Source organism: Filicampus tigris, chromosome 10 (genome assembly GCF_054856515.1).
Source record: "Filicampus tigris isolate MCC_2025a chromosome 10, RoL_Ftig_1.0, whole genome shotgun sequence".
In the NCBI taxonomy this organism is placed as follows: Eukaryota; Metazoa; Chordata; class Actinopteri; order Syngnathiformes; family Syngnathidae; genus Filicampus; species Filicampus tigris.
Genome location: NC_141226.1, coordinates 20,085,410 through 20,113,369, shown reverse-complemented (window position 1 = coordinate 20,113,369; position 27,960 = coordinate 20,085,410). Strand labels below are relative to the sequence as shown.

General features: G+C 41.8%; 1 protein-coding gene across 2 annotated transcripts; it reads right to left on the bottom strand.

Moving 5' to 3' along the window:
* Positions 1–222: 222 nt before the first annotated feature.
* eif2b3 (eukaryotic translation initiation factor 2B, subunit 3 gamma) lies at positions 223–27,960 on the bottom strand. 2 transcript variants are annotated; one of them, XM_086043100.1, is made up of 12 exons: positions 27,642–27,959; positions 26,963–27,128; positions 25,020–25,177; positions 19,816–19,975; positions 19,591–19,702; positions 14,491–14,580; positions 12,609–12,745; positions 11,432–11,622; positions 11,275–11,340; positions 10,948–11,096; positions 5,883–5,986; positions 223–359 (listed from the first exon to the last, which is right to left on the bottom strand). In XM_086043100.1, exons 2-12 carry the CDS (start codon positions 27,108–27,110, stop codon positions 307–309), a joined length of 1,368 nt encoding a protein of 455 aa, XP_085899226.1. In that variant the 5' UTR covers positions 27,111–27,128; positions 27,642–27,959; the 3' UTR covers positions 223–306. The 2 variants fall into 2 exon arrangements, with proteins under 2 accessions (XP_085899226.1, XP_085899225.1); XM_086043099.1 differs by lacking the exon at positions 223–359 and adding an exon at positions 5,334–5,482 and having other exon boundaries at positions 27,642–27,960.

The following is a 27,960-nucleotide window of genomic DNA, read 5'->3' as shown; positions in this document are numbered from 1 at the left end:
CCCCCCCCACTCCACTGCGGTCACCACTCCCACCGCTTTTGCTCGACAACGCCGGTTTTCACAGCTGCACGGTGCGCGAACCCGAGCACACGCACACACATTGGCAACACAGAGAGGGAGGAGCGTGCCGCACTCCTATCAGTGGAACTCGATCATCAAGTACGGCAATTAGAAATGAGCAGTGATAATAAATGCACCATGTCAAAAATAATGAGACTTGAGTGGATTTGAGTTTTTATTGTAAGACAAAAGACTGCGTAAAAGTGTGTCACCGGTTTCCAGGTTGCGACGGTCAGGTGAAGTCACTTAGATCTCCATCAGCTGGTCTGTGCCAACAATAACCTCATTGGTCCGTTCAGCTAAAGACACAAAGCACAAGACTATGATAGTCAAACCGGAAGAGAACAAACAGGGCGGGTATTATCAAGGTGGGTTTTTTTTACACTATGTTAGAAAAACGTATACCTATACCAACCATCCACAAATCCAATACAGGTAGTGTATAACAGCCCACAGACTGAAACACAATAAACTCAGTGCATGATGCTTCATCACCAGCCTAATGTCTTGAATAAAGATAGGCTGGTCTTGATTTCCATTTTCCATTCCTCGTTTGCAAAGTTGCCAAAGTGGGTGCGTGGCTTATATGAACGGCAAAAGGAGAGTTCTTGTTACCTAGCGTCGCGTTTCGAGCGGAGTTAAGTGACAAAAGCTGGTTGGTGGCAACAAACACGTCAACTGGCTTCAAGGGTGGCTTGTCGCCAGTGGCACAGTGTCATTCAGTGGCGCTTTTTTATTGGCTGCCACCGGATGATGTCGCTTCCAGGCAACACAGTCGAAGGAGCGCGACTCCCAGACGACTGATTGCCTTTCGCTTGCCTTTGCCATTTTCGCTTTAATTAGTTTTGCAAACGTAAAGTGTGGTTTTAATTTAAAAAAAAAAAAAGTTTTTGGTTTTATTTTGTTAGTTTTCATTATCTAAAATAACCTTGGAGGGCATCGGTTCCATGAGGCAGATGATAACTGCCTGATGTTGAATGCATATATGACCTCGCTGAAGGAAAAATAGTCAGACACGTCTGCGACCAGCCATCAGGTTGTATTTAAACTGTCTCCATTGCATACAACTTTTTATTAAATTGTACCTCTATAAAAGTGGATGTCAACCCAAACATATTTTTTTTCAAGAATATGTTCTATGCAGGCCCACTAGTTGAAACACGGCATTCTGATTAATAAAGCAAAATCCACCTGTTTTTAGCCACCCGAGGGCGGCGGCCATTTTGTCACTTCTGTCGACTGAAAATGACATCACAGGTGCTCAGGGCTCAGATAACGACCAATCATAGCCCAGCTTCAGAAAAAAGGTGAGCTGTGATTGGTTGTTACCTGAGCAACTGTGATGTCATTTTCAGGCAGAAGTGACAAAATGGCCACCCCCTGAGAAAAATGGGTGGATTTTGCTATGTTCCGTAAATGCAATATTAATCAGAATGCCCTGTTTCAACTAGTGGTCCTGCACAGATAATATTCTTTAAAAAAATGTTAGGGTTGACTTTCTACTGCATGCAGAAAAGTTTGTACAAACACCACACCCATTTAGGACCGAACAGGGAACAGTGAAGCTAATGCTAACATAAAAGGAGAGGTTTTTGGCGTTACACCTTCAGATCATACTGCCAATGCAAAAACAAAGCCTAATTCGTAGTTTCCGATGCTTATGAATGCATCTGAGATGAGTCCCAGAAGCAGATGCGGCGTGGCAAGTCTTAGCTCATGCTGCCTGCTACCTGAACCTCGCAAAGGAAACAGATGATGCCTGAAAGCACGTCTGCCTGCAGCCGCGCTACACGCCTCCGTCCGAGCCGTCCAAGCCCCAACATCTGGACAGGTCCAAAGCAAACGGTGAACGAGAATAATGTTCCATTCATGCCAAGCGGCTGCTAGTGTGAAGGAATCTCTTCACAAACGGGTTTTTCCTCAGCTGTGTGGATGGGAAGACAAATGGGGCGTGGGACACCGGGATTGAGGCTTCTCGATTTATTGCAGTCTGTAACCCAAATAACTGAGGGATCTTGACATATGAGTGACCCGACTTGAGAGTTTGTCCGTTTGGTTGATTTTTCATTTTGTGTTGGGAGCAGAAATTGAATTACCGGTGAATTTCAGATCGACCGCCGTAGGAGTGAAGGCCACACCCCTTAAAGGGCACGCATTCAACACAAGTAATACAGTACAGACAGTAATGACTAGTACTGGACTCAAATGGATTTTTTGAGGCCGGTTCCATTATTTCAAAGAATTACGATAAACGATTAATCGGCCGATTAATAAAGCAACTAATGAAAAAAATAACTTGTTTTTTGGTCCCTTGACACTTCCAACAATAAATATATGAATTACAGGTCGAACTTGTGACTGTTTCCGAAATACTTTGTCCTTCAGTGTTTGTTTAAAATTGTCAAAAGTGAGCTATATGGTTGCGTTAAAAAAAACAACAACATCTAATTGTCTTGGTTTTGTTTAATCTGACAGTAACCTTCAACAGAGAAACTGTTTCAAGCATCTTTTTGGACAAATTGTTCACTATGTATCAAACTGCTCCTTGTTGCAAAATGAGTTGAGTTCACTGCCACCAAAACAGAGCTCGGATCTCAAATTTTGCCTGGCAAGTCAACGTAGAACGGCTCGTATCCCAAAACCTCTCAAGTTGGGTCACTCGTATCGGAAGGCGCCACTGTATTGATATGCGAGAGCTTAATCCGAACTAAATCTCTGCTGTTTTGTGTGTTATTGTTGCGCCTACAGTTTTACACGCCACAGCGCAGGTGGATGACCCCATACTGACATGCAAATTGCTGTCAGTCTGTCTTGACAGCTTACTGATGGACATGACTGGCAAAACGCACAACTATACAAAACACACCCGCTGTTTGTGTGTGTTTTCAAAGCACACAGCGCAGAGGTACAGTCTGCACGCACTAATATCAACACTTGACAGCAGTGTGTGTGTGTCTGTGTGTGGATGTGTGTGTGTGTGTGGGGTGGGGGCTGAGCGGACAGTCTGGGTGGTCCTTGGCTCCTCGCAGCTATAGAAGTACTGTACTGATAGTGTAATGTCTTCAGCAGCCTACACTCCTGCTGTCGCTCCCGTTTAACTTGTTCCTTTTTCGAATATGTTAATGAATGTAATCATCTGCGGCTGTGTGTTGCTCTGAAGCATTGTTCGTATTGTCTGCCATCCATTCTTCTTCTCTACCTACTGTCCTTCTTTCATTCCACACTACCTGCCGCCGGACGACTCCTTGCTTCTTGGATTCCTACCTTCCTTTGAACGTCACTATCAAGTCGCCCTGCCATCCATTCTTCTTCTCTACCTACTGTCCTTCTTTCATTCCACACTACCTGCCGCCGGACGACTCCTTGCTTCTTGGATTCCTACCTTCCTTTGAACGTCACTATCAAGTCGCCCTTCCTGTTTTGTTAATCCTTTAACTTCAAATCCTCTGTGCTTTGTACACATAAACGCGTTGCGTTACATAGTGCGCATTTGTTCCCGAGGACTGAGCGCAGTGTAAGAAACACAGCTTGTATTATTTGGAGCTACAATAGTCATTTAAGTCGGAACAACTTTGAAATATAAATTATTGACATTTATGGCAACGATGTTAGTTAGCGCAACAAAGCAAGCAAGTTGTTTGCGCCAAAACAATTTGCCGAGTTGTGTTTGCTCATATCTTTAAGCTGGGGGGAAAATACAATGGAGAGTTCTCTTATTTCTTTGTTGAAAATGCGGGAAAGCTAATTTTCACATCAGCAAAACTCATCCCGCCTTTCCCTCCGTTCTTACAAATCCCACTTCGATCCTGCCTTCCCTTCCTTCAAACTGACCAACCTTCCTTCCTTCTTTCAAACCTATCATCCTGCCTTCCTTTCTAATTACCATGCAACCTACCATCCCTCCTGTATACATACCAGTTTCCCTACCTCTTTCCGACAAAACGCATTGGGAATCCTATTGTAAAAATTGAAAAAAAAAAATGTTGCTTGGCTTCCTCAATAAGATTGGCAAACACTCCCGAATAGAGTGGCACTTTTTAGCTGGCTTTCAGGAAACAAGTAAAATGATTAGTTCGCCCGTCTTGATGCAACACAAACAAATATATCATCAACTAAAGCGCCGTTCGGGCCATAAAAGAGACAAAAGATGAAGCTTTGTCTTTGTCTGACAGAACTTTGGCTGCGTGACTTACGCACTACAATTATGCAAGCATTGGATGATATCATGTTAGCAACTGTGTGCTTTGAAAACCCCACAAAAAAAAAAAAAGGAACCTATTTTTTCATCACAATGATCTCAAAAACAATGAGATACTCATCAAAATGACAGACGATAATTGCATAGACCAAACCTACCTATGATACAAGCTTAACTGACAATGTGAAACATTCAGCTTTACCTAAAGTGGAAGTCAACCCCCCAAATTCGTTGCAATAATATTTCCCATGAGCCTTCACGAGTATAAACACGCCATTCTGATTAATGTTGCGTTTGTGGAATATGAGTTGAGCACCAAAATCCACTCATTTTTAGCCCTCTCAGGGGGCAGCCATTTTGTCACTTCTGTAAATGACATCACAGTTGCTCAAGGCTCAAGTAACGACCAATCATGGCTCAGCTTCAGAAAACATGTGAGCTGTGATCGGTCGTTATCTGAGCCCTGAGATGTCATTTTCAGTCGACAGCAAGTGGCAAAATGGCCGCCCCCTGAGATGACAAAAACGGGTGGATTTTACTCCTCAATTTATATTCCACAAACGCAATATATTAATCAGCGTCTCAACTATAGGGGACATTTTTGAGTTGACTTCCCTTGAAAAAACCACACATTCTCATTTTATTGTACATCCCAATTGGATATCAGCAATGTTTGACTGTATTTGCCCTGCATGTGGGGAAGCTGGACTATTATATATATTATGTGATAATTTGGTCAAAAACGAAAGTACGAGATTTTTTTTTTTTTTTTTTAACAACTATATTAAGATGTTTGTTGCGGAATTCAGACAAACAACAACATCATCGTTGATTACAAGTAGCTTTCACTTTAGATATTTTATTAACTAACATTGAATATACTGATATTTGTTATTTTTTCATATTAGTACTACTGGATGAGCGATGAAAATGGTGGAGTTTGGTTGCCAAATGTATCAAGTCTGCATTAAACGCCGCAATGAGGAATGCATTATTGTTTCCTACAGGTTGACAAAAACTACATTCGATTTAGACGAAGATTAAAAGCAAAGCAAGAGTCAAAAGTGGCGTTTGCTGAAGCGCTCTATTGTTCTCGCAATTAGGTGGCGCAGCGGTCCGGTGCCCTGAGCGTGCGTCTCTTTCTCTGAACGTACATGTGTGTGCTGGACGTAGCTGGAGGGCGCTCCTGTTGAATTCCGGGTGGTCCTGTTCTGGCCTTGCTCTCTAACCTCTCCATCAATGTGACACACACACACACACACAAACACATATTCACTGACACTCACATACTCCCATATAGCTTTGGCTACAAGAGGATTAAGGAAATGAAAAAAAATTCCAATCGCTTGATCATACAGGGGAAGAAAAAAAAAAAAAAAAAAGTCTTTCATTGACTGACTTTCCAGACAACCCACACATACATTTGACTTGGTATTTTTGCACCATTTACTTCATGATGGATGGTAACATTTATGCACTCTAAATCATTGTCTGCCTGTTAAAAATATTGAGGCAATCAATCATTTTGACAGGGAAAAAAAAAAAATCTGAATACATTGCATGAACAATAAAATTGCAGATTTTATAACATTTGATGTTTGTTTTATGTATTCCGTGTGCTCACCCGCGGGTTCGATCCGTTGTCCGCTTCCCACCAAGCAGTATTTGAGGTCGGCGCCTCGGCCAATGACGGCGCTGCTGCAGATCACGCTACCCTGGATGTTGCACCTGTAAAACAGCATTAAAAACATGATCATGTTATTTATCTATTTTTTTATTTTAATTTCCCTTAAGTATTGCCGGTGTTGGTTATCAATTCAGTATATTTTAAGTGTTTTTATTGAGTTTACCGTATTTATTTTTTATTTGTATTTTAATATTTTTCATCGGTCTGACCTTTATATTGTGTACAGCACTTTTCATGCAACTGTGGTTGGTTTTAAAAAGCGCTATAGATAAAGTTGAGTTCAGTTCTAAAGACAAACGAAGACTTTCGAAACTTTAAGTGACTCAGTCAATGGCAGTAATCGTCGTTTTGTCTCTAAGTACTGTTACTTTTTTGTTTACCTGTTGCTACAACATCTGTGTTCAAAAATCTGTTGTTTAGAGGGTTATAACACAGCAACTGTCGATGCTTTTTGATCGTTTGCATCGTTTGTTAGCATTAATATAGAAAAAGGCAAAGTTGTGATTTGAGTTCAATGCCCATAGAGCAAGCGTATCTCAAATGTTTGCACGCAAGTCAACGCAAAATAAATTGGCCGAATGACAGCTCGTATCCCGATTTTTTTTTTAATTGGGTCACTCGCATCTCAAGGCAACACTGTTATTAATTTATTATGTCCATTCACAGTTTTAACACTAACTGACTAAGAATTTGGTTCATTGTGTGGAATTGATTGCTGTTGAAACTTTTATCAATTGCCAAGAAATGGAGTGCACTACTTGGCTGCAATCAGCACAGGCGCTGTTGATTCGATCCCAATTGATTTGCTGTCGAAAGAACTCAACACAATGACTGCAACGGCAAGTGAAACAGGAGTTCAGAACACTCGGAGGACGATCCATTAATCCCACAGCCGATAAAAGAAATGTAGAAATGCACCAAAAATTCCCGAGTTAAAGAAAGTCTTACTGTTATGTCAAAAACACGATTTTCCCACTAAAGCGCCTGCGGAAGGTCTGATCTTGTTAATTCCTCCAAAAACGTGTGTACACGCGCCCATGTCCACACAGTTACAAGCATTCATACTGGGAGCGGCCCAGTGCGACCACAGCTTTCCACCCGGCGCCGCCCGCCACTGATGTCGTGCCACGTCGGAGGTGAGCGGAACGTCAGGCCTGTTCGCGCCGCTCACCTGCTCTGAAACGTTCAATATCGAGGCACCCCCGACTGGGCCTAATGACGTGACATTAGCATTTATATTAAAGAACAACAACAGCGGGCACATGCGCGCGCCTGTCTTAGGACATCGCGGGGCTGCAAGCTCCCACCTGAGCTGGCGCTGCCAAGCCACCGTGCGTGCTCGCCTTCAGCCAAACCGTATAGCGGCCATAAAAATTTCTGGAGAGGACACACAGACGGTCTTGTGTTGGCTGAACGTGGAGGCTGTGTATGTGTGCGTGAAATGTGTGGGATGGAGAATGTGTGTGCGTGTGTGTGCGCGCGCTTCAGTAGCTTGGGGAGACCAGTGGTGAACACATGTTGGTCTTGCCCGGCCAGTGACGCACACACACTTGGCCCTCTGTCGCTCCCAAACAGACAGGTTTGTATTGGCCAGTTTTATTCAGGTGGTTAAGCCAGGAAAGAGTGCAAGACGGTGCGTGTGTTTAAGCGACTGCCACTGAGGTGGTGGTGGTGGTGGTAGCTGGTGATGGGAGATTACAAGAATGCCAGTTTTGTAACATTAGCGAGAGAGGGGAGAGCAAGAGACCACCAAAGAAGTTTCAAAGCTGAAACACCACTAATTACTAACACCAGGGCTCCTCCTTGCCATGACCACCCCATCCTCTCTCGCTCACACACACACACTCACATCAACCCCCGCCTCCTGCCCCCCCCCGTAAAGTTGACCCCTACTATCCCCCTTCCCAAACACGCAGCGCTTTGTCAACAAGCTCTGGTCAGATCCAAACAAAGAAACCAGAAATGCGAGGGGTTTCGCCGACATGGCCAGGGTCTGCTAATCCGCTCCTATTGGCTCTTTCTTTCTTTCCCTCTTTCTCCTTCCTTCTTATGTCCCCCAATGAAAGAAAGGAAAGAATTGCAATTTTCTCCCCGGAGTCGAGCCTACTTTGCCCGCTCTCGTTCGCATCTCTCCCTCTCTCTCTTTCATGCCTTTGTGCATGCGCCTACGTGGCCGTGATGAGGGTCCCCGCGCCGGCTGGCTGGGGTCCTCGAGAGGTTTTAAGAAGCGCTGCGCAGAGACGGCGGGACAGGAGGGAGATGGCGTCGAGGCCTCGGGGCAGAGAAAGGAGCGAGTAAGAAAAGAAGCGGAGCCTTTGAATAAGTGCATTAAAGAGCCGGACTCGAGGCCAAGGTGAATCTCTTTCCGCCCGAGCGGAGAGCTGATTAATCTACATGTCAATTCTACAGTAGCTTCTGCTTCTTTCAGTACAAGCGCTTTCTTGTTGCAGCTGCACGAATGAGTGACTCGGCGTCACGATGACATCAGTGAAATATGTGCAGCATCACCGATGATCCCAGCGTGATTTGATTCACTCGTTACCTCGGCAAGGGAGGTTTTGTTGCGCTTGGTTGTTTTGCGATTATGATTATGCAAAAGCGACTGAACCGGAACTTTGCGGAGGCCCAAAAAAGAGCCCATCCAATTTTGGATAAAGGTGAACAGCGAGAATTTCTTTCCCTTTAACTGTTGATTCAACCATTTAACGAAAACCAACAGATGTTAACTAAAAGAAAAGACGATGAAGAAAATTGTAATAATAGAATAAAATGTCATAATGTCAGGGTATTTCTGCAGAATTTTTCAGTGGATAATCAGTATGACTAAAAAGAACATTTATGAAAAATGATGGGGCGGAAGTTATAATGGTGAGTGAATAATAAGTTGTCTGCTACGCCAATGACGTAATATTGAGTGTAAATACAAAAATTGTTGTAATGTTACAAAAGAGAAAAAGGTATAATATACCGAAAAAGCCATGTAATATTGGGAAATGTTCCCATTTTTATCAGTTAATAATGACAATTGTATTAGAAGAAAAAAAAAAAAGCAAAATGATGGGAGGAAAGTTGTAATGATGTGAGTAAAGTCAATGTTTTGAGGAAAAGCTTATAAAGTTGAAACACTACAAGTGTAAATGTTGCAAACATTAAAAAATCATATTAGGGGGAAAAGTAGATATGCTGAGAGAAACTATGTTTCAATAAAGTTATCATGTTAAAACATTTTACCCAATTTCTAAACATCTAACTTCTCTCAATGTTGGATACCTCTGAAGATGTGCACTCATCGACAGGAGAAAAAAACAAAACAAAACTCATATCTCTAAGCCCAAAGTGTTTTTCAGATGTGCTCGGGCAACTCGGCAGATTTCCACTCTCTCATTTCCTAAATGGCGCAGGGTTTTACTGTGCGGAGTAACAAGGGTTCATAGTGTTCTGCAAATTCCATAAGCAGTGGGAATCCTGGTGTGGCCAAGTAAATTAGCGGTCAAATGAGATATTGGGATGTTGTGTGCTTCACTTCAGCAGCTCGCTGTTTGTTTGGAGCTGGCCTCTGGCTGGTCGCACACCAATAGGCACATTGTGGGCCCAGTGCGCCTTGTTCGACCCCATGGAGCATGGAAAACAAAACCTGTGACACCTCCCATTTACACAGCATCTGACAATACACACACGCACGCACACGCACACACACACACACGCATGCATGCACGAGCAGTCTGTTTGCACATATTTGAAAAAAAGTTCAACTTTGAGGAAAAAAAAAAATGTTGTTACAATGGACTTTAGTCCTAAACGTATGAGGGGAAAATAGGTGCACTGTTCGGAAAATAAGTCCTAATATTAGACACGGAGTCGTACTGTTATAAAAATAACGTCATAATGTTATGAAAAAAAAATTACGGAAAAAAAGGTGCAATGCTAGGATAATAAAGATGTAATATTAGACTTTACACATAAATATGAGGGCTGCATGTTAGACCGCGCCCCTTTTCTGCCATCGCCCGTCTCGGGTGAGAGGATTCGCAAGGATGGGAAAGCTAACCAGATCTGATCATTGTATGATTCCTGAACTTCAGAGATGGTAATGAAAACTGATGAGAAAATTCTATCGATTTGTGTGAGCCTTTATTTATATTGGATACCTTCTTGAAAGATAAAACGAACACGCATTGAGTAAGTAGTTGTTTTGTAAATTGCTAATTGGGTTTATGGACTTCAGATCTACAAAACATTCCAACAAGGTCATGCTACAAGAATAAAATCTATGGCTCAGCCTGATCTTCAACAGGTCATTTTAACGCCGGAATACATTTATGCTCGTAATATTACGACTATAAAGAGTGGGAGTTCTTATTAATATTGCGTTTGCGGAATAAGAGTTAATCCACACGTTTTTAGCCATCTCGGGGGTGGGGCGGATCCTTTTTTGTAACTTTCTGTCAACTGAAAATGACATCACAGTTCCTCAGGGCTCAGGTAAGAACCAATCACGGCTCACCTGTTTTCTGAAGCTGAGCCATGATTGGTCGTTACCTGAGCCTTGAGCAACTGCGATGTCATTTTTAGTTGACAGACAGCGGCAAAATGTCCGCCCCCCTGAGATGGACAAAAACGGGTGTATTTTGCTGCTTAACTCATATTCCACAAACGCAATATTAATAAGAATGTTTAGGCCGGTGAAGGTGCAAAGAACACATTCATGATAAGCAACATTTTGACTTGACTTAAGAAGCCACACATGGAAAATAAGTATATAATCAGAAATTTGGGGTGTTAACAGTATCTTGGCGAGCAGAAAAAAAATGAAATCACTATTAAGAAAAGTAAGCGTGTAGCAACTGAATCTTGCAGTACTATTTAAGGTTACAATTAAGACCTAAACTATAAACATGCCTTGAGGGCAGAATTCTTTCTCAATGTGTACTTGTGAGCTCACTTCAAAGCTAAAAAATGAATGTGTGTGTGTGTGTGTGTGTGCGCGCGCGCACGTTCTCACCCCTCTTCTATGGTAACGCCGTGCATGATGATGGAGTTGGTCACTCTGACCTTCTCCTTAACAGTGGTAGAGCTCCCAATAGTGGACCTCTTTATTGAAGTCTTATCTGCGATCTGACACAGAGCCCCAATCATGCTGTCGGATCCCATCTGAGCAGATGACAGTGCACAGAGACATTACTCATAGTCACACGCACACGTTCATGTGTAATCCTCATCAAAGTCGAATATAAACTCTGAGATCATCTGACCATCTGAGGACAATTAGCACAACCCCAATTGACCAGGAAACACGAGGCAAAATGTTGAAACAACCGCTGACACAAACCTGACATCTCTCTGAAATGACGGCAGAAGGGTGGACTGCTGGCTCTTCGAACAAAAGCTTGGGAACCTCGCATAAGGACAGGAACAAGAAAAGTGGGCGGGATTAATTAGGGCCCACGTGTAATGTTTATCTTCTCACCGGACGGGCTGCAGCTTACCAGGCGGTTGGCCTCGATGTAGGCGGCGATTGTGTTGACGCGGCAGCAGAGGCCCTGGTCCATGATGTGCACGTAGCAGCGGAGCTTACCTCCGTGATACGCCTCGCTCATGTCCCCGTGATGGTCGTTCCAGCAGGAGCGCTCCTGGGCCAGCTGGAGGAGACGATCGTCGCGTGACGAGATGAGAAGCTCTGGCAGGGGAAATGGGAGAAAGAAGCAGCCGTTAGTGATAAAACTGGTAACGCAAGATGTTGCTAGATCGAACGCTTGATCAACAGGGTAGGGTTAAGTCTTTGACTCATGAAATGCCAGCGAAGCCCCTGAGTGCCGGCCGTTTTCGAGGATTTTGACCCATCTTTGAAGGCCCACTGAATATTGTGTTTTATGGCTATATAGACATGGGTCCTACCAAAAGGAAGATAAGACTCTTCTTTCGTCAGAAAAAAAAGTCACTGAAAATCCTGTTTCTGGAAAAAAAAAAAACGGAGAAATCAAGGGTTTCTTGAAAAGGCTTACCAGTATTTCAAGTAAATCTTCAACTTTGACACCAATATTTTTTGCTTTTATGACACCTCAGATATATACCGGTAAACAGTACTTTTCTTATAAAAAATAAAATAAAAATAAAAATTAAAAAAAATCTAAAAAAGCAATTTTGAGGGCATAAAAAAAAAAACAATGTTCAAGTATCTACTTACAATTTGCAAAAAATGTATGAACATTGCACTATGTACAGGTGCGTTCATGTACGTGTGCGTGCGTGACAATGTGTTCACTTCGATCCCTAGCCCACAAAAGGATACACACCATATTGTTCCACACCCCAATGCATGTTTTTTGCACAAACACAGTGATAAAAGTCACTGCCAAAAAGCCCTTCCTTCTGGTTTGGCCCAGTCAATCCAAAGGGGGAAATAATCCTCAAGGAATTGAGTAATCCTTTCGATCGATGGTTATGGTGGATGCTAAATGCTACGCTCCACTATATGACGAAATGTGCGATATCAAGACAGACTCTATCAGTTCTATAAACATGTTCATATATCCACAGAAGAGTATGCACACAATTAATTAGACATCTGTCAATACAGTAGAACAAATTCAGTCCAGAGCTCATTTAGAGCAAATGGAGTTACATTAATAGGAAACAGTGCTCTTGTGTGTGCGTGATGCTAACCATTGTTTGTAGAGTTGTCACTCTTAGTCTGGCTCCGCTCATCAGTGTCATCCTTGGGTTTTGGACTGCTCCCTGCTTTGGAAAACTGCTTGCGGACCAAATATGGCACTAGCTCGCCACGGACTGAAGAAATGGATCTGCAGTCAAGCGGAGGAGCTTAACTTTAACTTTAAATGCATTTGCTGACAACATTACTGCTACGTAACATCACCTTCAACATAAACATCCAACTTTAGAGTGCTCCACGGTTTGTAAAGGTATTGCAGACCGACATTAAAATAAATAGGAGTCTTAAAGTTCAATATTTTATTACATTAAATATTTTTTTCAAGAATATGTTCTATGCAGGCCCACTGGTTGAAACACGGCATTCTGATTAATATTGCATTTGTGGAATATGAGTTAAGCAGCAAAACCCACCTGTTTTTAGCCATCGCAGGGGGCGGCCATTTTGTCACTTCTGTCGACTGAAAATGACATCACAAATGCTCAGGGCTCACACAACGACCAATCATGGTTCAGCTTCAGAAAACAGGTGAGCTGTGATTGGTTGTTACCTGAGCAACTGTGATGTCATTTTTAGTCGACGGAAGTGACAAAATGGCTAAAAACTCTTATTGCACATACAAAATAATTAGCAGAATGCCTTGTTTCAACTAGCGGGCCTGCATATAACATATTCTTGAAAAAAATATGTTTGGGTTGACTTCATCTTTAAGCACTTTATGCACAAAAATAGCAAATAAGATATGAATAAATCTCCCTGGCTTCCATGATCAAGTTATGATGACTCATGGAGGTAACTCATTTTTTTCATCCTCTCTGCACAGGACTGCTGTGCTCTGTGTTCTTATCCAACACTCTGCACCCCCTTCACCCTTACTTTCTTTTAAAGGGGGAGATTAGAATTTCCATGTGAATGACAGGAGAAAAACAACAGTTACTGTGTCCATGTCTTTTGGAGGGAAGGGAGGAGGAACGTGGAGGAAGAGAAAGGGAGAACGAGAGGAGCCGCGAGACTCAAATAACAAAACGACGTATAGCGGCTGCATATAAAGATGTGAAAGCTGGCAAATTATTGCCTTATTTAAATGACTTGGCCACAAGAGATTAGTGTTGGAAAGGCAGTGGGTTGAGAGAAGCGGATTTTGTTTCGTGAAGCCGGTGCAAAAAGTGTTTGGCTGCTGGAAATTTCATTACACGTGTGTCTTTTGGCCAAGCGGTCAAAGGATTAATTCCTTGAGTGATGTTTGCTGTGACTACAAGCATTTTACTAATTTCTGGTAAATACTTACGAGCTACCCATTGCTGTTGTTATTTTTACCCAACTGAATAGTCGTTAGACCAATTATGGAATTTGAACAACATCCAGAAACAATCAGGAATGTTAAAACACATTATTTGAACAAGCTTTGACAGAAAAGAGGCCAGCGAAAAGGCACTTTTCCATTATTATCATTCACACACGATACAGCGGAGTTAAACAAAACTGGTTGATTTTAGTTCAACTCGTGAATGCATATGATATCTCCACGACGGCGGACATTTTGTTCCCAATTTCGGTGCAGTCAAGCCACTGGTGTGGAGCGGTGGGCGGCCAGGTGACACTGCTCCACTTCACAGGCTAAAGGCCTTACAGCCTGCCTCAGTGACACGTTGTAAAACAAATTAACACCTACCTTGGTAGAATACCCTGCTAACAGGAGCCTCAAAGCCTCACACACTGTGTTACCCTCTTTAACATTTGCTTCAGATTAAGCAGTGAATGCTCGAGTGTGGGCAGTGTTTTGCCTGCCGGTATGTTCAGTTAAACGTGGAATATTTCAGATTGTTACACAGGGAACGTCACGCTTCTAAATTAAGAAGAAAGGGATGCACTCACTTGTTGTCTGTCAGAAAGTCCACCACTGCTTTTTTCATGCAATAAAGGTGAGCGTCCACAAGGCCTGTTTTGATGAGCATCCTCGGATGTCTGTGGAGAGAGGGACAGGGACAGTAAGCATGTGTTGATTATGTGGGACTGAGATGTCATTTGATCGCGTCTTGAAGCAAGTGAGCAAAATAGAGCAATTGAATAATCAATGGAATAATCCATAGGATAGTTGAATCTAAAACGATTCGTTTGTGACCGCCCTAGACTGAAGTGGACAAACATCAAAAAACGGTCAGCGACTATCCATGATCCGTTTCCTAAAGGCAGTGGCCGGGGGGTTGTGGGGGGGTAAACAGGTTTATGTCGGTAGGGGGGGGTTGGACACACGTGACATTTATGAAGCGAGAGGCAAAGAAAACCAAATCATTCTTTAGGCTTCAATACACAAATCCACACTCACTCCTTCATGGAATACGCATACTCCTCTTCCACTGGCTGTTCAATTATTACATCGTAAAAATAAAAAAAATTAAAAAAAGATAGGGCGGGGGGGGGGTGGCCCTTCCTACAAAAACAGATGATGCCAAACTTGAACTATGGAATACGCAAAGAGCATTGCTAAAACATTTTCCAAGACACACTGTTTAGATTCTTTTTGGTTGGAAGCTATTGATTTGAAAGGACTGTGTCTTATTACCACAGAACAATCATGCAGCTTTGACAATATGAAAAGCAGACATGGCGGTTCACTGTTCACAGTGAAGCTTTGACACGAAAAACCTTGATTTTCATTTCCAAAACAGAACCAAAGAATGTCTGGCAAGTCCCGACACTTGAACATGACTGATGCGCCATGTCCGCAAGCCTGACTGTCTGAGATCTGAGCATTACTAATTATGACAAAAGGTCTGCAACTAATTGTGCTGACAAAGAAGAAAAAAAAAGTGTATGCAAAAAAAAAATTGCCTGCTTTGAATGATATACTAATCACATCCACACAAGGGATGAGCATCAGTTTTAATTAACAGAACAATTAAAGTCCTTATATATTGAAAATAGACCACAGAGAAGAATGTTTCTAACAACCCCACCAAATTGAAATGATTAAGAAAATCTATAAAAATGAGACTGCAAAATTGAGTAAAATCAAGCTGTTCCCTCCGCTGAACGCACAAAACATTCATTTACAGCACTACTTGTTGCAGCCAGAAGGCTCTCTAAAGAAAAGCCAAGTGACATCAGCCTAAGCCTTTAAGGTATTTAAAAAACAAAAAAAATGCTAATTTTCCCTGTAATCCATCAAACATATTCAGTCAAATGCCATCCTCAGTTCGTGTAAATAGTAAAAAAAAAAGAAAAAAGCAATTACTTTTATGTTAATAGGAAAGTTTATCAACGGTCTGTCATTTTTATGCTTTTTCTATAGCACTAAACAGCAGCGCCATCATTCAATAAAGTCAAACAAAATGTCTGGCTGACTTAGGATAACTAATGTGATACCATAATACTCACATCGCGGGGGCATTACATGCAAGGAATCTGGGGAGGGGCTGCTGAGACGTCCTGTAATGGATCAACCATCTTTGTAGCTCTTCGTTAATTTCTTTCCGTGGGATTTTGGTTAAGCAAGAGTATCTATCACTCATTCGTAGGCAAACATCAGTGAGGAAGTTTAACTGGTTGGATGGAACAAGAACAACTTCATCATAGCTTGTCCGGTGAAATTAGCATTGATTAGGAAAACAAAACCTCCGAGCAGTCTGACAAGTGTGACTCAAGAGGATCGCTTGGTCACACATATTTTACAACGCAATGCCATCAATCAAACTGCGTGTGTTCCTCTGTGTGACGCCATTTTCAAAAGCATGAAACCACATGTGCGCGCACACACACACACACAAAGATCTGCCCAGTGGGTATTTTCAATGCATTTTTTATAAGATATTACGCAGGTGTGCCGTGGGTTCCTCTCGGAAATTGGACTCTGCGTTTGTGACATCGCTGTTCATCACAGACAGGCGGAAGAAAGGGGGGGGGGGGGGCGATGATACCAAGAACAGGTGTTTTCATCGGATCTCTGTGTTGCCGCATGAACAGCACTTAAGATCATTATTTGAACTTCCAAATTAATAAGGGGAATTAAATTGCCAAATAAGCTTTTGTTGAAATGACGTGGTCACAGCAGTCAAACATTGACGGTAAATAAGAAAATAACACTGAATCCATCCCACAATGCAGCAATATGTTCCAGAACAACCAGCGAAAGATGAAAGTCAGCGAGACCATAATTATTATTTAGTTTTGCCTCTCACACACACTAAACTTGTTAAAAAAACAACACTGTCTAAAGAATTTCTTCGTGCCTGTTCTCTTTATCGTATAACATTAATTTGAAGAAACAAAAATAACATTTTGCTTGCATAGTGGTCCAAATGAGGCACAGCATGCTTGCTTCAAGATGTTTATTAGCCACGCCCAGTTGAAATTCACGGTAAAACTGACACATAAAAGAGAATTAAACATTGTTTATAGAAACACCAAACTGTTCAACCAAACCATATCATATCATCTACTGAAAGGCCACTAGCTTATGGCTAACATTTAATGGCAAACACCATTTAGGGGCTAACAGAAATTTGCATCGGTGTTCCAGTAATTATGAACTTAAAATAACTGCAAATTTAACACTGCATACAACAATACTCAGAGGAATCGATTTGATCTGCGGGAACCACAATTACTACCGGAGCTTAGTTGGGGACCTTTTCTGCCTCCTCTTGTTGATCTTAATTAACTACGCTGCATTTCTTCCAGTAGACCTCAATGCTGCCAGGCATGTTGCGGCACAACGTAGCACTACAGTGAAGGTGCACAACACGACTTGCCTGCACACTGTAACACACACCATTAAAAAAAAAATAATAATAAAAAAATCTGCTAAAAAAATCCACGGCAGAGCCGAGGCATGAACGATAAACTGCAATTTAGCGGGGCTTCCCTGTATCACAAGCAGCGGCATGTCTTGTGGTCGCAACAGAAGTTGCTGTTGTGAAGAAGCAGGTATTTTATACCTCTCAAAATTAATTCTTGGACTAACGACAACTAGTAAACATTGACAATCCTCAGCAGGACAGAAGAGCCAAAGCTTGCTCTAAAACACTCGGCATGATGTACGGTTTAGTTGTAAGCCGAAATGCATGTTGAGTCGGACGTTGCAGAATAATAATACTGTACCCTCATTAGTCAGGTTTCCTTGGCTGAGCAAACATGGCTAAGGGGCTTATTTAGGATATTTGTTTATAGTCTGCAAAATAAAAATGCCTGCGATTCCCCTAATGCCGGGTCAGTCTAATGCATTTTATTTTGAGTCTCATATCTGACGCAGCTTAAACCCACACATGGTCCACTGCTGTTGGAACAAGGATAGTCTGGCACACTGATGATCCGGAAACTGAGCTAGATCCTTGCCTGTGTAACATAATGAAATAAACATGTTTAAAAAAAAAAAAAAAAATAGGTTCAGGGCCAAGTGAGGAAAAGAAGAAATGGCAGCCGGGATGACATGTTTGCCAAAGCTAAGATTTTAGCAATCAAGCCTCCTAAATCATCCAATTTCATTCTGTATCTTTAAAGGTCACTGCCACAATGCTATGATATTCACAAACATCAACTCAACATCCTAACTCCCAACCAACCACTTCAAAATGAGTTGCACTCATGAGAATAAGATGAAGGAACGACTTTGCGGGTTGTAGATGACAATAGTAGAATCTAACAAAGAATAGTACTGAGTTTTCTTATCAACAATATCACATTTTTATTTTTACTAACTGCAGAGATTTTTTGAAGAGAAAGTGAACCAAAATGCCTCATAAGCGAATCTGAAAACATAGACCAAACTACAAGCACTTACTGTACAGTACATGAAGCATTAAAGCAGGGATCAACCCCCAAATTTTCTTTGCAATAATATATTCTGTAGTTGTTCTATAGTCTATTTATATACCTTCTGTTTCGTTGGTTCCGCTGTGAAATCTGCATGATGTTAGCACGGGGCTCAGTCTTAAAAAAATAATTTACCAAATGTTAATTTAGTTTTATGTTTGGGACTATTTACAATCATAAAATCCTACTTAGCATGTGTTAACCTTTAATACGTTTGAACGATTTGATTTGAAATCGTTTTGATGCTAATTAAGGCCTTGTTTTTCAAATCATGGATTCAATGCCTTACAGGACTTTTTAATGATCCACAGTAACCCTGAATTAATCGTTTTATGTAATTTGATTGATAAGGCCACCCAACCTCAACAATCATCAATCAAGGGCATTCAGTGAAAGGCCAATAAACATTACAAATGGTGCACAAAACGTTCAGTGAGCACAGCAAAAAGGGAAGGAAAAAAAAAAACAGATGATAAAAACGTGTATGCGCTTTTGATGGGACCAGTGGCTAGAGGGAAACTGATCTGTATAACAGTCTCGCTACCTATAAACTACCCACGAGTGGCTTGTAGAAATCCCAAACTCCGGAAATGAGTCTCTGATTTCCTGACATAGAAACACTCTGTACGCTTTTTATAGTTTGCTTGTGTAATTGTTTGATATTTACACAAATCATGATGATATCACAAAAAATGCTCTTTTTATGCATTTCCGGGCACCATGTTGTCTTGGATGTATTTCATTCCTGTAAGAAGACTGTGTAGAAAAAATACGCGTGTGTGTTTGTGTGAGGACAGTGGCTGAAGAGTTCTCTGTGCAAGGACGCTTGCAAGCAGCTGCTCTGAACCCTGCTCTCATTTTCCAGAATTTACAGTGGCTTTGGCTCCATGAAGTATTTACGAGCTCCCAAAACGCTGCTCTCGCGCATACGTGCATTTTAGGACGAGGAAATGAAAACCTACCTCACGGTCCCTTCCTGTTACAAATATCCCACACACAGAAAGCCTGATTAGAAACCAAAACATCTGGTCCCCTAATGAAGTGGAATGTAGTCATGTAGTGTGTGTGCTATACTGCATGCACTGGAGAAGTTCAGTTATTTATGAATGGAATGGCAATTGCTCTAATAAAATTTGCAGTATAATGATGAATCATCTTACTGACTTGTTCAAGATGGACTTCCTAATTGATAGCCCGTCCTCCAAATCCACCTCATTGGCCATAAACAAGACCCTCTTGCCTGATTGGTCCACGCCTACAAAATCTCGCTGCTCAGCTGCAGAGAAAGAAACAAAAGATTGAATGACATTTTCACTTTAAAAAGTCAATTCGGCTTCAATACAAATACACAAACTATATCGTGTGGAAAATGTCCTGCTTTTTATTGACCTGCTTTCTTCTTGCCCTTTTGGCCAGGAACAGTCTCTGTGAATTCATGCGCTTTGCTCATCAGCATTGCCAAAGTTGCATCATGGGCCCTGAACAGATCCACCACCTCGTGAAGCGCCACGTCTGTTATCACGTCACAACTCAACACCAGGATGTCCGTCTGAGGGGGAATGTTAGAAATAAAAACACAAGATTTGTTTTTCAAAATGAGGAACCTGCTGTGCTTTTTAAAAAAATTTTTTTTACACATCACACTAAATGAAGAGACGTCAGCCCCTGCATGTTCACAGCATAGTTTACCTATGCGTTTTTTTTTTCTGCCTATCCTATCTATTTGACCTATCCGCAGCTAGACACTGAAAAAAAAAAATCAGCAATTTGTGTTTTTCTTTGTAGTAAAACGCCCCATTATAAAATACCGCAATTGTTTTTTTTGTAGGATTATATTATAGGTATTATATGTATATTACCGGTACTCGTATTATAGATTATACGTATATTAGTATTATATGTATTACGTATATTGCATTACATGTAATCTTGTATCTCAGGTACTGAGTAATGCACTAAACCAAAGTACTTCTAAACATCAATACACTGCTTGTGAACTCCATTAAGATATCAATTACACAGTATGGGAGTGCAAGCAATATCAGTCATTTTAACAGACCTCCACTTACATCACGTGTGTTCGTGGAGGAGTACGTGTGAATGCGTTTAAACTTGTGCCTCTGCTCACAGCAGCCATTTGTCTGCTCAGTGATGCGGGCTGTCAGCGTGAGGACTAATCCTACCATTAGTACCCACCCAAAGGGGGGGGGGGGGGGCGATGGTGGGTGCGAACGCCGGCCGTCACGCACCTCAACGTAATCGTAAAAATAAATAAATAATTGTAATCGCCGTGGGGCAGTGAGTGTTGTACGGTGGACGTCACACTACTCAAGTTAGTTGATGATGGGGATGGAGGGAGGCCGTCATGCCTTTCGACCGGCCTGTAAATAGACCGCCCGTTCCTGAAAAACAACACATTTTCCCGAAATTCCCAATGGCCAGCGCGCCCCTGGCCACGGCGCACCAACAGAACGCCAGGGGCAGGAGTATGCTGCCGCAGCACTGCCTCCTGCATGACGTCAAACAACGCTAGATGGTGGCGGAGTGATTTCAGAGTGAAAAAGCGTAAGTTCCTTCAGCAGTGTTGTGGGCTACGGTGAAACAAGCTTGGAGAAACTTCAAGGAGCCTGAAGTACACCTTGAAGCGTTCTCACAGATGAACCTGAACTGCCTGAGATCCTGCCAGTTTTTTTTTTGGTTTTTTTTCCACTTCACTCAAACATCGGAGTATCCAAAGGTCGCTCACAGCTCCAAATTTCAAAGCAACAAAATAAATGGCACAAGCAGGGGCTTGTAACTTGAAAAATTCATAAATCGGAGCGCCGCGGTACGGTGACTGGGATGCGATAAGAAAGGATACCATTCCATCAAATATCCAGGAGTCATTACAATTAGTTGGTGTATACAATTTGGTCATAATGTGCACTCCAGAAATGGCAGAGTGTCGGTGAGGAGCGCGTATGAATGAGTTTCAAGGGTCATGTCGTTGACCCGGTGGCAACTTATAGCATTGCCTGCTCTGGACTTGGCGACAGGAAGCTGCCGCTGCAAGGCTGCGGGCGTCTGCAGGAGATCTACTGACGCGGCGACCCAGAGACCTTTCAACTCTCCACTCTGTCTTAACACGCACGTACGTACGCACACACACACACACACACACACACACACACAGGAAGGCTGGTACACATCCTCTGGACAGAACACACACATGGACACTCACAGGCGACGGCGGAGTGGAGTCAGCTGGAGAGACAGAGACACTCTGGCCTTTCAACAGCCACGATCTCTGGACAGGTCAGGACCACACACACGCTGCCACACACGCAGTCACACTGTCTTTTATTTACTTCTTGTTTTAAGCCTCCTCTCTGAAAGCCGTTCTTACAGGACACAAATTGCAAGCTTGGGTTCCTGGATTTTGATGCTGGTATTCTCACTGGCGAAGCCACCATTTGCATTGAACTGTGTGTGTGTGTGTTTAGGTAATATAGACCAGGAAAATGTACAAGACAGAGATGTATACCTGATGAAAGTGTTGCTGGTAGCCAGCAAGAAAGCCATAACAAGGGCATGGTTTAAAACTGATCCACCGACAAAGAAGCAATGCCTGGAGGTAGTAGGAGAGATATTTGATATGGAAAGATTCACTTACATACTGAGGGTCCAGGAGGGGGAGTTTAAAGCAAGATGGATGAAATGGGTTGAATATAAAAGAAAAATGAAGTTGCAAGTGAAAGAAGTGTGCGTGTGTGTATGTGTGTGTGTGTGTGTGTGATAACACTGGAGGAAGACAAGATTTGTGTGTTCTTGTTTGAGATACAGTACATTTTGTGTTCTTCCCATACATTACAGTCAACAGCAAGTGTCAAAATGCATTTTTAAAGGTGTTGATTTTACATTAAAAATAACGAAGGTATCCAATTCATTATAGACCAAATATTAACTTTTTACATCTGAAAATTGCAAAATTAGTAGAGTAAACCTTTAAGTGACCCAATTCTATTATGTTTATTCTCAAAATCTGTTAAGGTTTGTTCGAGACATGTTCATCACATTCAAGCACCATTCTGCATCCCTCTAACTTTTGTCGTGTGGCTTGAATGTCGACAAACATTTGCCGACTAGAAGCTGAGTCAGCCTTGATACCCACCCAGGTCTGCCAGGTGATTAAAAGTGGGTGGTAATAAAAATGTCCAAGAGGCTTTGAGCATACAAAAGTTACCCCGCCGCGGCCACCCCCCCCTTCCAAAAAAGCGCACGGTAAGTACGCCTTTCACTCATTGCGCTTAACGCGAAAGACGTTGACAACAATCAGGCCGAGGCATCCACCTTTGTGCGGCTTCACTCGACAAAATAAAATATGCTGCTTCTAATCTCTCTTTTCAGAGAAGTTCTGCTCCCCGAGAGTGCGGATGGATTATTCTAAGTATTTTGTTTGATCGGTAACACAAAATCCCCTTATAGGAGGTTGTTAGTATAAAGAGATGGGCTTGTGTGTGTGTCTATTCTGTATTCATGCACCAGACTGACAGTTTGATTGATTCCGCTGCTGGGATTTGGCAGGCCATGGTTATGGTCCCTCACTCATCACCCTCCAGTGTGAGAGTGAGTGTAACTCAATGCCTCTAATCTAGATGGCTGCTCAAAGGATTACCGACTCCAATATCCTCAACGGGAGCGTGAGGGAACTTGTCCTATTGGAGTGTGCTTGCGTGCGGTTACACTAGGGGTTAAATAAAGAACTCTTGGGTGAGGGGGAATAATAAGACTCTCTATGATTTCATACAAATGCCAGAGGGCGGTGTGGGGGGCGGAGGGGATTGGGGGGGAGACATTCAACCTGTCAAAACGCATCTTTATAGAGAGAACAAAACTAAAACAGCTGTGTGACAGTTACTGATGGAGGCAGAGAGTTGGAGAGGAAATTTGTCCAGCATGCAGAATTTGATTGATCTAACATTTGTATCAGTGGGATGAGGCTGTGTAGACAAAATATCTTGGCAGGGAAAAAGCCGGTGGTTGTCACTGCTTGGAAGCAACCAGCAGAGGGTGCAATTCATTCACGCTTATTAGGTTTGCTACCTAATTTAGCCAGTGGCGGCTTTGCGCAACGACGTAGTGGCTTTTATTGGCTACACAGATTAGCATTTTCTGACAGTGTTGGGTTCTGATAAGCGGCGCTTATTTGATTACTCAATGAAGTTGGATGTATCTGCGTTTGAGGATGTGTCGATACGCCACATACACAAAGCAAAATGAACGCATGGCTGCCTCCACAAGTTCAAATGCTTTTAAAGACTATATATAGTCACCCCTTCTTTTCACTTATTTATTCTTGTTAACACACATACAAGTACACGGGTTTAGTGCGCTACTGTACGATATATGGTGCCATATTCTACTACAGTATTTTAAAGACAGTGTAATAAATGGCAGTCTTTTTATCATATTAAACTAGTGATTGAACATCATATTGAGATGCTGTTGCATTGATGCCAGTGTGCAATGGTACGTAATAGCAATACAGCATCAGCCCTGTCCTGTATCGTTATCATCTATACGAAGCACACTGATGCCGAATGGTTGAAAATACTTTGTTGTGCCCCCAGGAATCACAGCAAGAATTGAGTTTGCTCTCTTGGCGGCGTCTTTCACAGATTCTGTTCAATGGGCTCTCATGCTGTTCAAAACAGGCAATGCTTTTTTTGTGGGAAAAAAAATCTCCCCCGGTCGCTTACCGTAGCACTAGCCAATCCTTCGTTAGACTTTCTACCATCTAACCTTTTTTGTTGACTTTCACAGTGATTCCTTTCTGTAGTGTTTTTTTTCTTTGGCATCATTATCCGTTTAGAAATCACCATAGGTGGAAGTCTTATTTACTGTCCGGGTGAGAGGCAGGTCAACTGTCAAAGGTACTTTGTCCGTATTTATGATATCATCAGGTCCCATTGAATGCTAGGCTATCTTGGTTTCAATGTACTGGCGGAAGTTTGCAATTTATTCCTCGTAGTTTGGAAGGAGCTGCTGACACAGAGTTGTGCATGCCCAGATTGACTAGCCTTTTCTCCTCATAAATCTGAGATTCCACCAAGGTCCGCCTCCAAAATCATCGTCGTTTCGGCAGGGGACTTTGCTCGTGAAAGTCGGCTGAAGTTTGCTGTCGGAATCGCTAACGGACACTCCGGATTAGAGCCGAAATGGGCAAGACGAGATCGGTCTAACAAAAAACCCGTACAAAAATTGTTATACGGCGTACACAATTTGAAATGATCAAAAAACGTATAAAATATGGGGAAAACATACAAGTTGACAAATATGGTGTTCTGTTATTCAATTGGTGTGACATTTTTAAGAGTAAATGTATTGGTGGCATGAAACTCATAAGTAAAAATCCATAAAGTAGCCGCGTCACATTTAAAATCGCAGGATTGAAAGTTTGGTTTAAAAAAAAAAAAAAAAAAAAAAAGTAGTGATTATAGTGTGGAAATTACGATAATTGTACTTTATACTATATACTTATAAAACTAAACATAACTTAAGTCATTGTTGCACATGTATGAGAACAGTTGTTTAAATGTTTGCGTGCGTGACACCTTGATCTTCGGCTGAATGTGTCGGAGAGCATCGGCCGTGCCCATGTCTTCATCTTCCGGGATGCAAACATAGTCCAGTTTCAGCTTCACGTCCATCTTCAGTTTGAGGTCTGTGCTCATCATCTTCTGGACCTCCTTAGTGGTGATCACGATCACCTCTGAAGAGAAAGCAAAGAACAAATGGCAATGAATAACTGCTTAATGACCATTAAGGAAGCAAAACAAGTTATTTTGACCAAAACAGTCATGTTTATGCGTGATTGCTTAAACCAGTAAGATTGTACATACTGCTGTTTGTACGGTAATCAGTTGTCCTGCTGAAAGGGCAATAAATGTGTTGCATATATAATCACACTTTGCCTGAGTCCCCTTTTTACCGTGTATTATTATGATTTTATTTTTTTTAACGAGAGATAGAATGGTATTCTTATAATTGATTAACAACTCTTGTTAATTGTGTGGAATTGATTTTTGATGAATTGTGTCTCGGAGCAATTGAGGAAAATGAAGTGCACTACTTGGGTGTAGCAGGTCTCAGTTTAATAACTATAAGGTCACTTTAGATGTCCAACTTGATTATGGCACATTTCAACCACCAAAATTAAGCTTTGCTTTAAGTAGATAATAACATGAGCAGACTTCTTTAATGCGTTTAAGTATTGCTAGCTTATCATATAAAATGTTTTGTGTAATGCATTTGCTCACTCGCTGTGTCAGCCTAGTAAAAGTAAATTGCAGGCCTTTGGCTAGCTGGCTGCACACAGTAAAAAAAGTGCTGGCCACACATGGTGATTATATTTGAAATGTACTTTTATTAAGGGCAGTGAGAAGCACCAGGCTTTTTCTTTTTACAATGAGCAGCCCTGTTTACTGGCAAGAACAGCACACTGCAACAAATTACTTTATAAGCCAAGTGTTTCTGGACCGACCGCATGTTGCAGCACAGGAGGCCAAAACGCTGCAGTCTAAGTGGAGTCAGGAATGATGCACACACCTGACAATGGCTGATGAAGTGCTGACAATCTGGTGAAAATATAGCCCGAAAAGGATCATAATTGTAATGTCCATGCTATGAAACAAGCAGAGTGATATATATACTGCACACAGATCTTGCTAACTCAATTTCTGCATGGCAGTGAGAGCGTATTTTTCCATCATCTTATATACCCATTAAGATGCAATTTCTATACTTTAATGTATGTTAATAAGTTTGGGATTAATACTTAAGAGTGTATTACTAATGTGTTGTTACCAAAATGTATACGTTTATATTCTGAGTCAATTTTGGTGGTATGATGACTTCCTCTATTTTGGTATTTCAAGCATATACTTATTTTAGACATTTACCTGCTTCATAGACTGAGAAAAATAGAATGTTATTATTCTGTGCATTAATAATGTCTGTTTTTTTCCTGTTGTATGCAATACAGGAAACAGCGCTTTTACCTACTCGTGTGTATTATACAAAATGTTATTCGCACCTGTTACCTAGTTTTTTGTACTTGTATGTACCAATATTTCATAATATGAATGGGACTTTTCCTCTGGATGGTTGTATTTTATATTTAATCAATTTAATGTGTTCTCATTTTGAATGGGTTAAAAAAATGTGATATTAAATACAGTACTTAAATGGCAACAAGTTTTTCAGCTGTAGTGCCAGGGCTTATTTTCCAACTTAGTAGTCATAGTGTCATGGTTAACAGTTGAATCTGTATTATTTTGCACTTCATTTTATTTTGAACAAAGACTAAAAGTCCGGGAGGCCTGCATAGAACATATTCTGGAAAATGACATCACAGTTGCTCAGGTAACCAATCACAGTTTACCTGTTTTCCAGGTTTGGTCATGTGAGGTTTGAAAGCTTCTGCAGGTTACAATTAACATGCTCAGAAATAAAGATAAATCATAGCAACACAGGTACGTGTAGACCTGCTTCTCACCATCAAAGCCGACCCTCTCCAGCAGGTTTAGCGGGTACCATATCAGGGGCCTGTTGCCAACCGGAAGCATCGCTTTGGGGGTGTTGTACGTCAGGTCGGTCATCCGTGATCCCCCGCCGGCTGCCATCATCACTGCCTGCAGCTCCATTCTGTCTGCTTGGGATGACTGCAAGAGACACCAACTTATTTAAATCACACAAACATCTGTGTGTGAAATAAAACAAACGTAATTTTTGCTACCATTTCTATAGCAAAATAGCACAACAATGATCCAGGACACCGAATATGCAACAGACGTGCAACCACATACTCAACTGTACTACTGCCCTAAAAAATAATACCTAACATATAAAGAAATTCTCATATAATCAGGAAAATAAGTCTTTCGAGAGGCTTTACAGCCATATGGAGGGTGTCATCACAACAGTTACAATCCCGCATTTCAAATGTACATGTATAACACCGTCACATTGAGAGGAATATTACACAAAGGCTGCAAAGAAAAGTGTCTGGTGAATGATGAAATGTATGAAAGGGCGAGGAAACCATTGGGCTATTCTGCTATTCCATATGGGATGAGACGTGAGTTCATCAAAGATAGTCCTGACAGAATGTACAGCACAGTAACGCGTCAACAAGACAAAGCAGGTGAATGACACGAAATGTAGAAAATGTTTACCTCTCAGTAACTCCTGAATCCCGGGTGAGCTCTTACCGGACAACACATGTAAAAATTGAATGGGCTGCTGTCAGAGTTGTTAGCATTCGGCTAACATTTAGCACGTAGCATAAATCCACAAGACTGCTGCTTAGTCAACGGGAGACGAAGAGTTGTGATTGGACAGCGAATGACCTTAAAACGTCTTAGATAAACCACCCACGGAGAGAGTTTAACAGACAGCCCTAAGATTACAGGGAGGCGAACTGAACAACTTGTGCTATGTCTTGCTATTAGAGTGGTTCCACCGTAACATGTCCGACTGGAAAATAATCCCGGA

Bases quoted from the DNA above. Each gene is read 5' to 3' on its own strand.
- eif2b3 (XM_086043099.1), bottom strand. From the start codon at position 27,110: ATGGAGCTGCAGGCAGTGATGATGGCAGCCGGCGGGGGATCACGGATG. The intron at 19,703-19,815 runs GTCAATAAAAAG...CTTTCTCTGCAG, and splicing joins AAAGGGCAAGAAGAAAGCAG to CTGAGCAGCGAGATTTTGTA. The intron at 11,623-12,608 runs GTTAGCATCACG...TTCCCCTGCCAG, and splicing joins TGACAACTCTACAAACAATG to AGCTTCTCATCTCGTCACGC.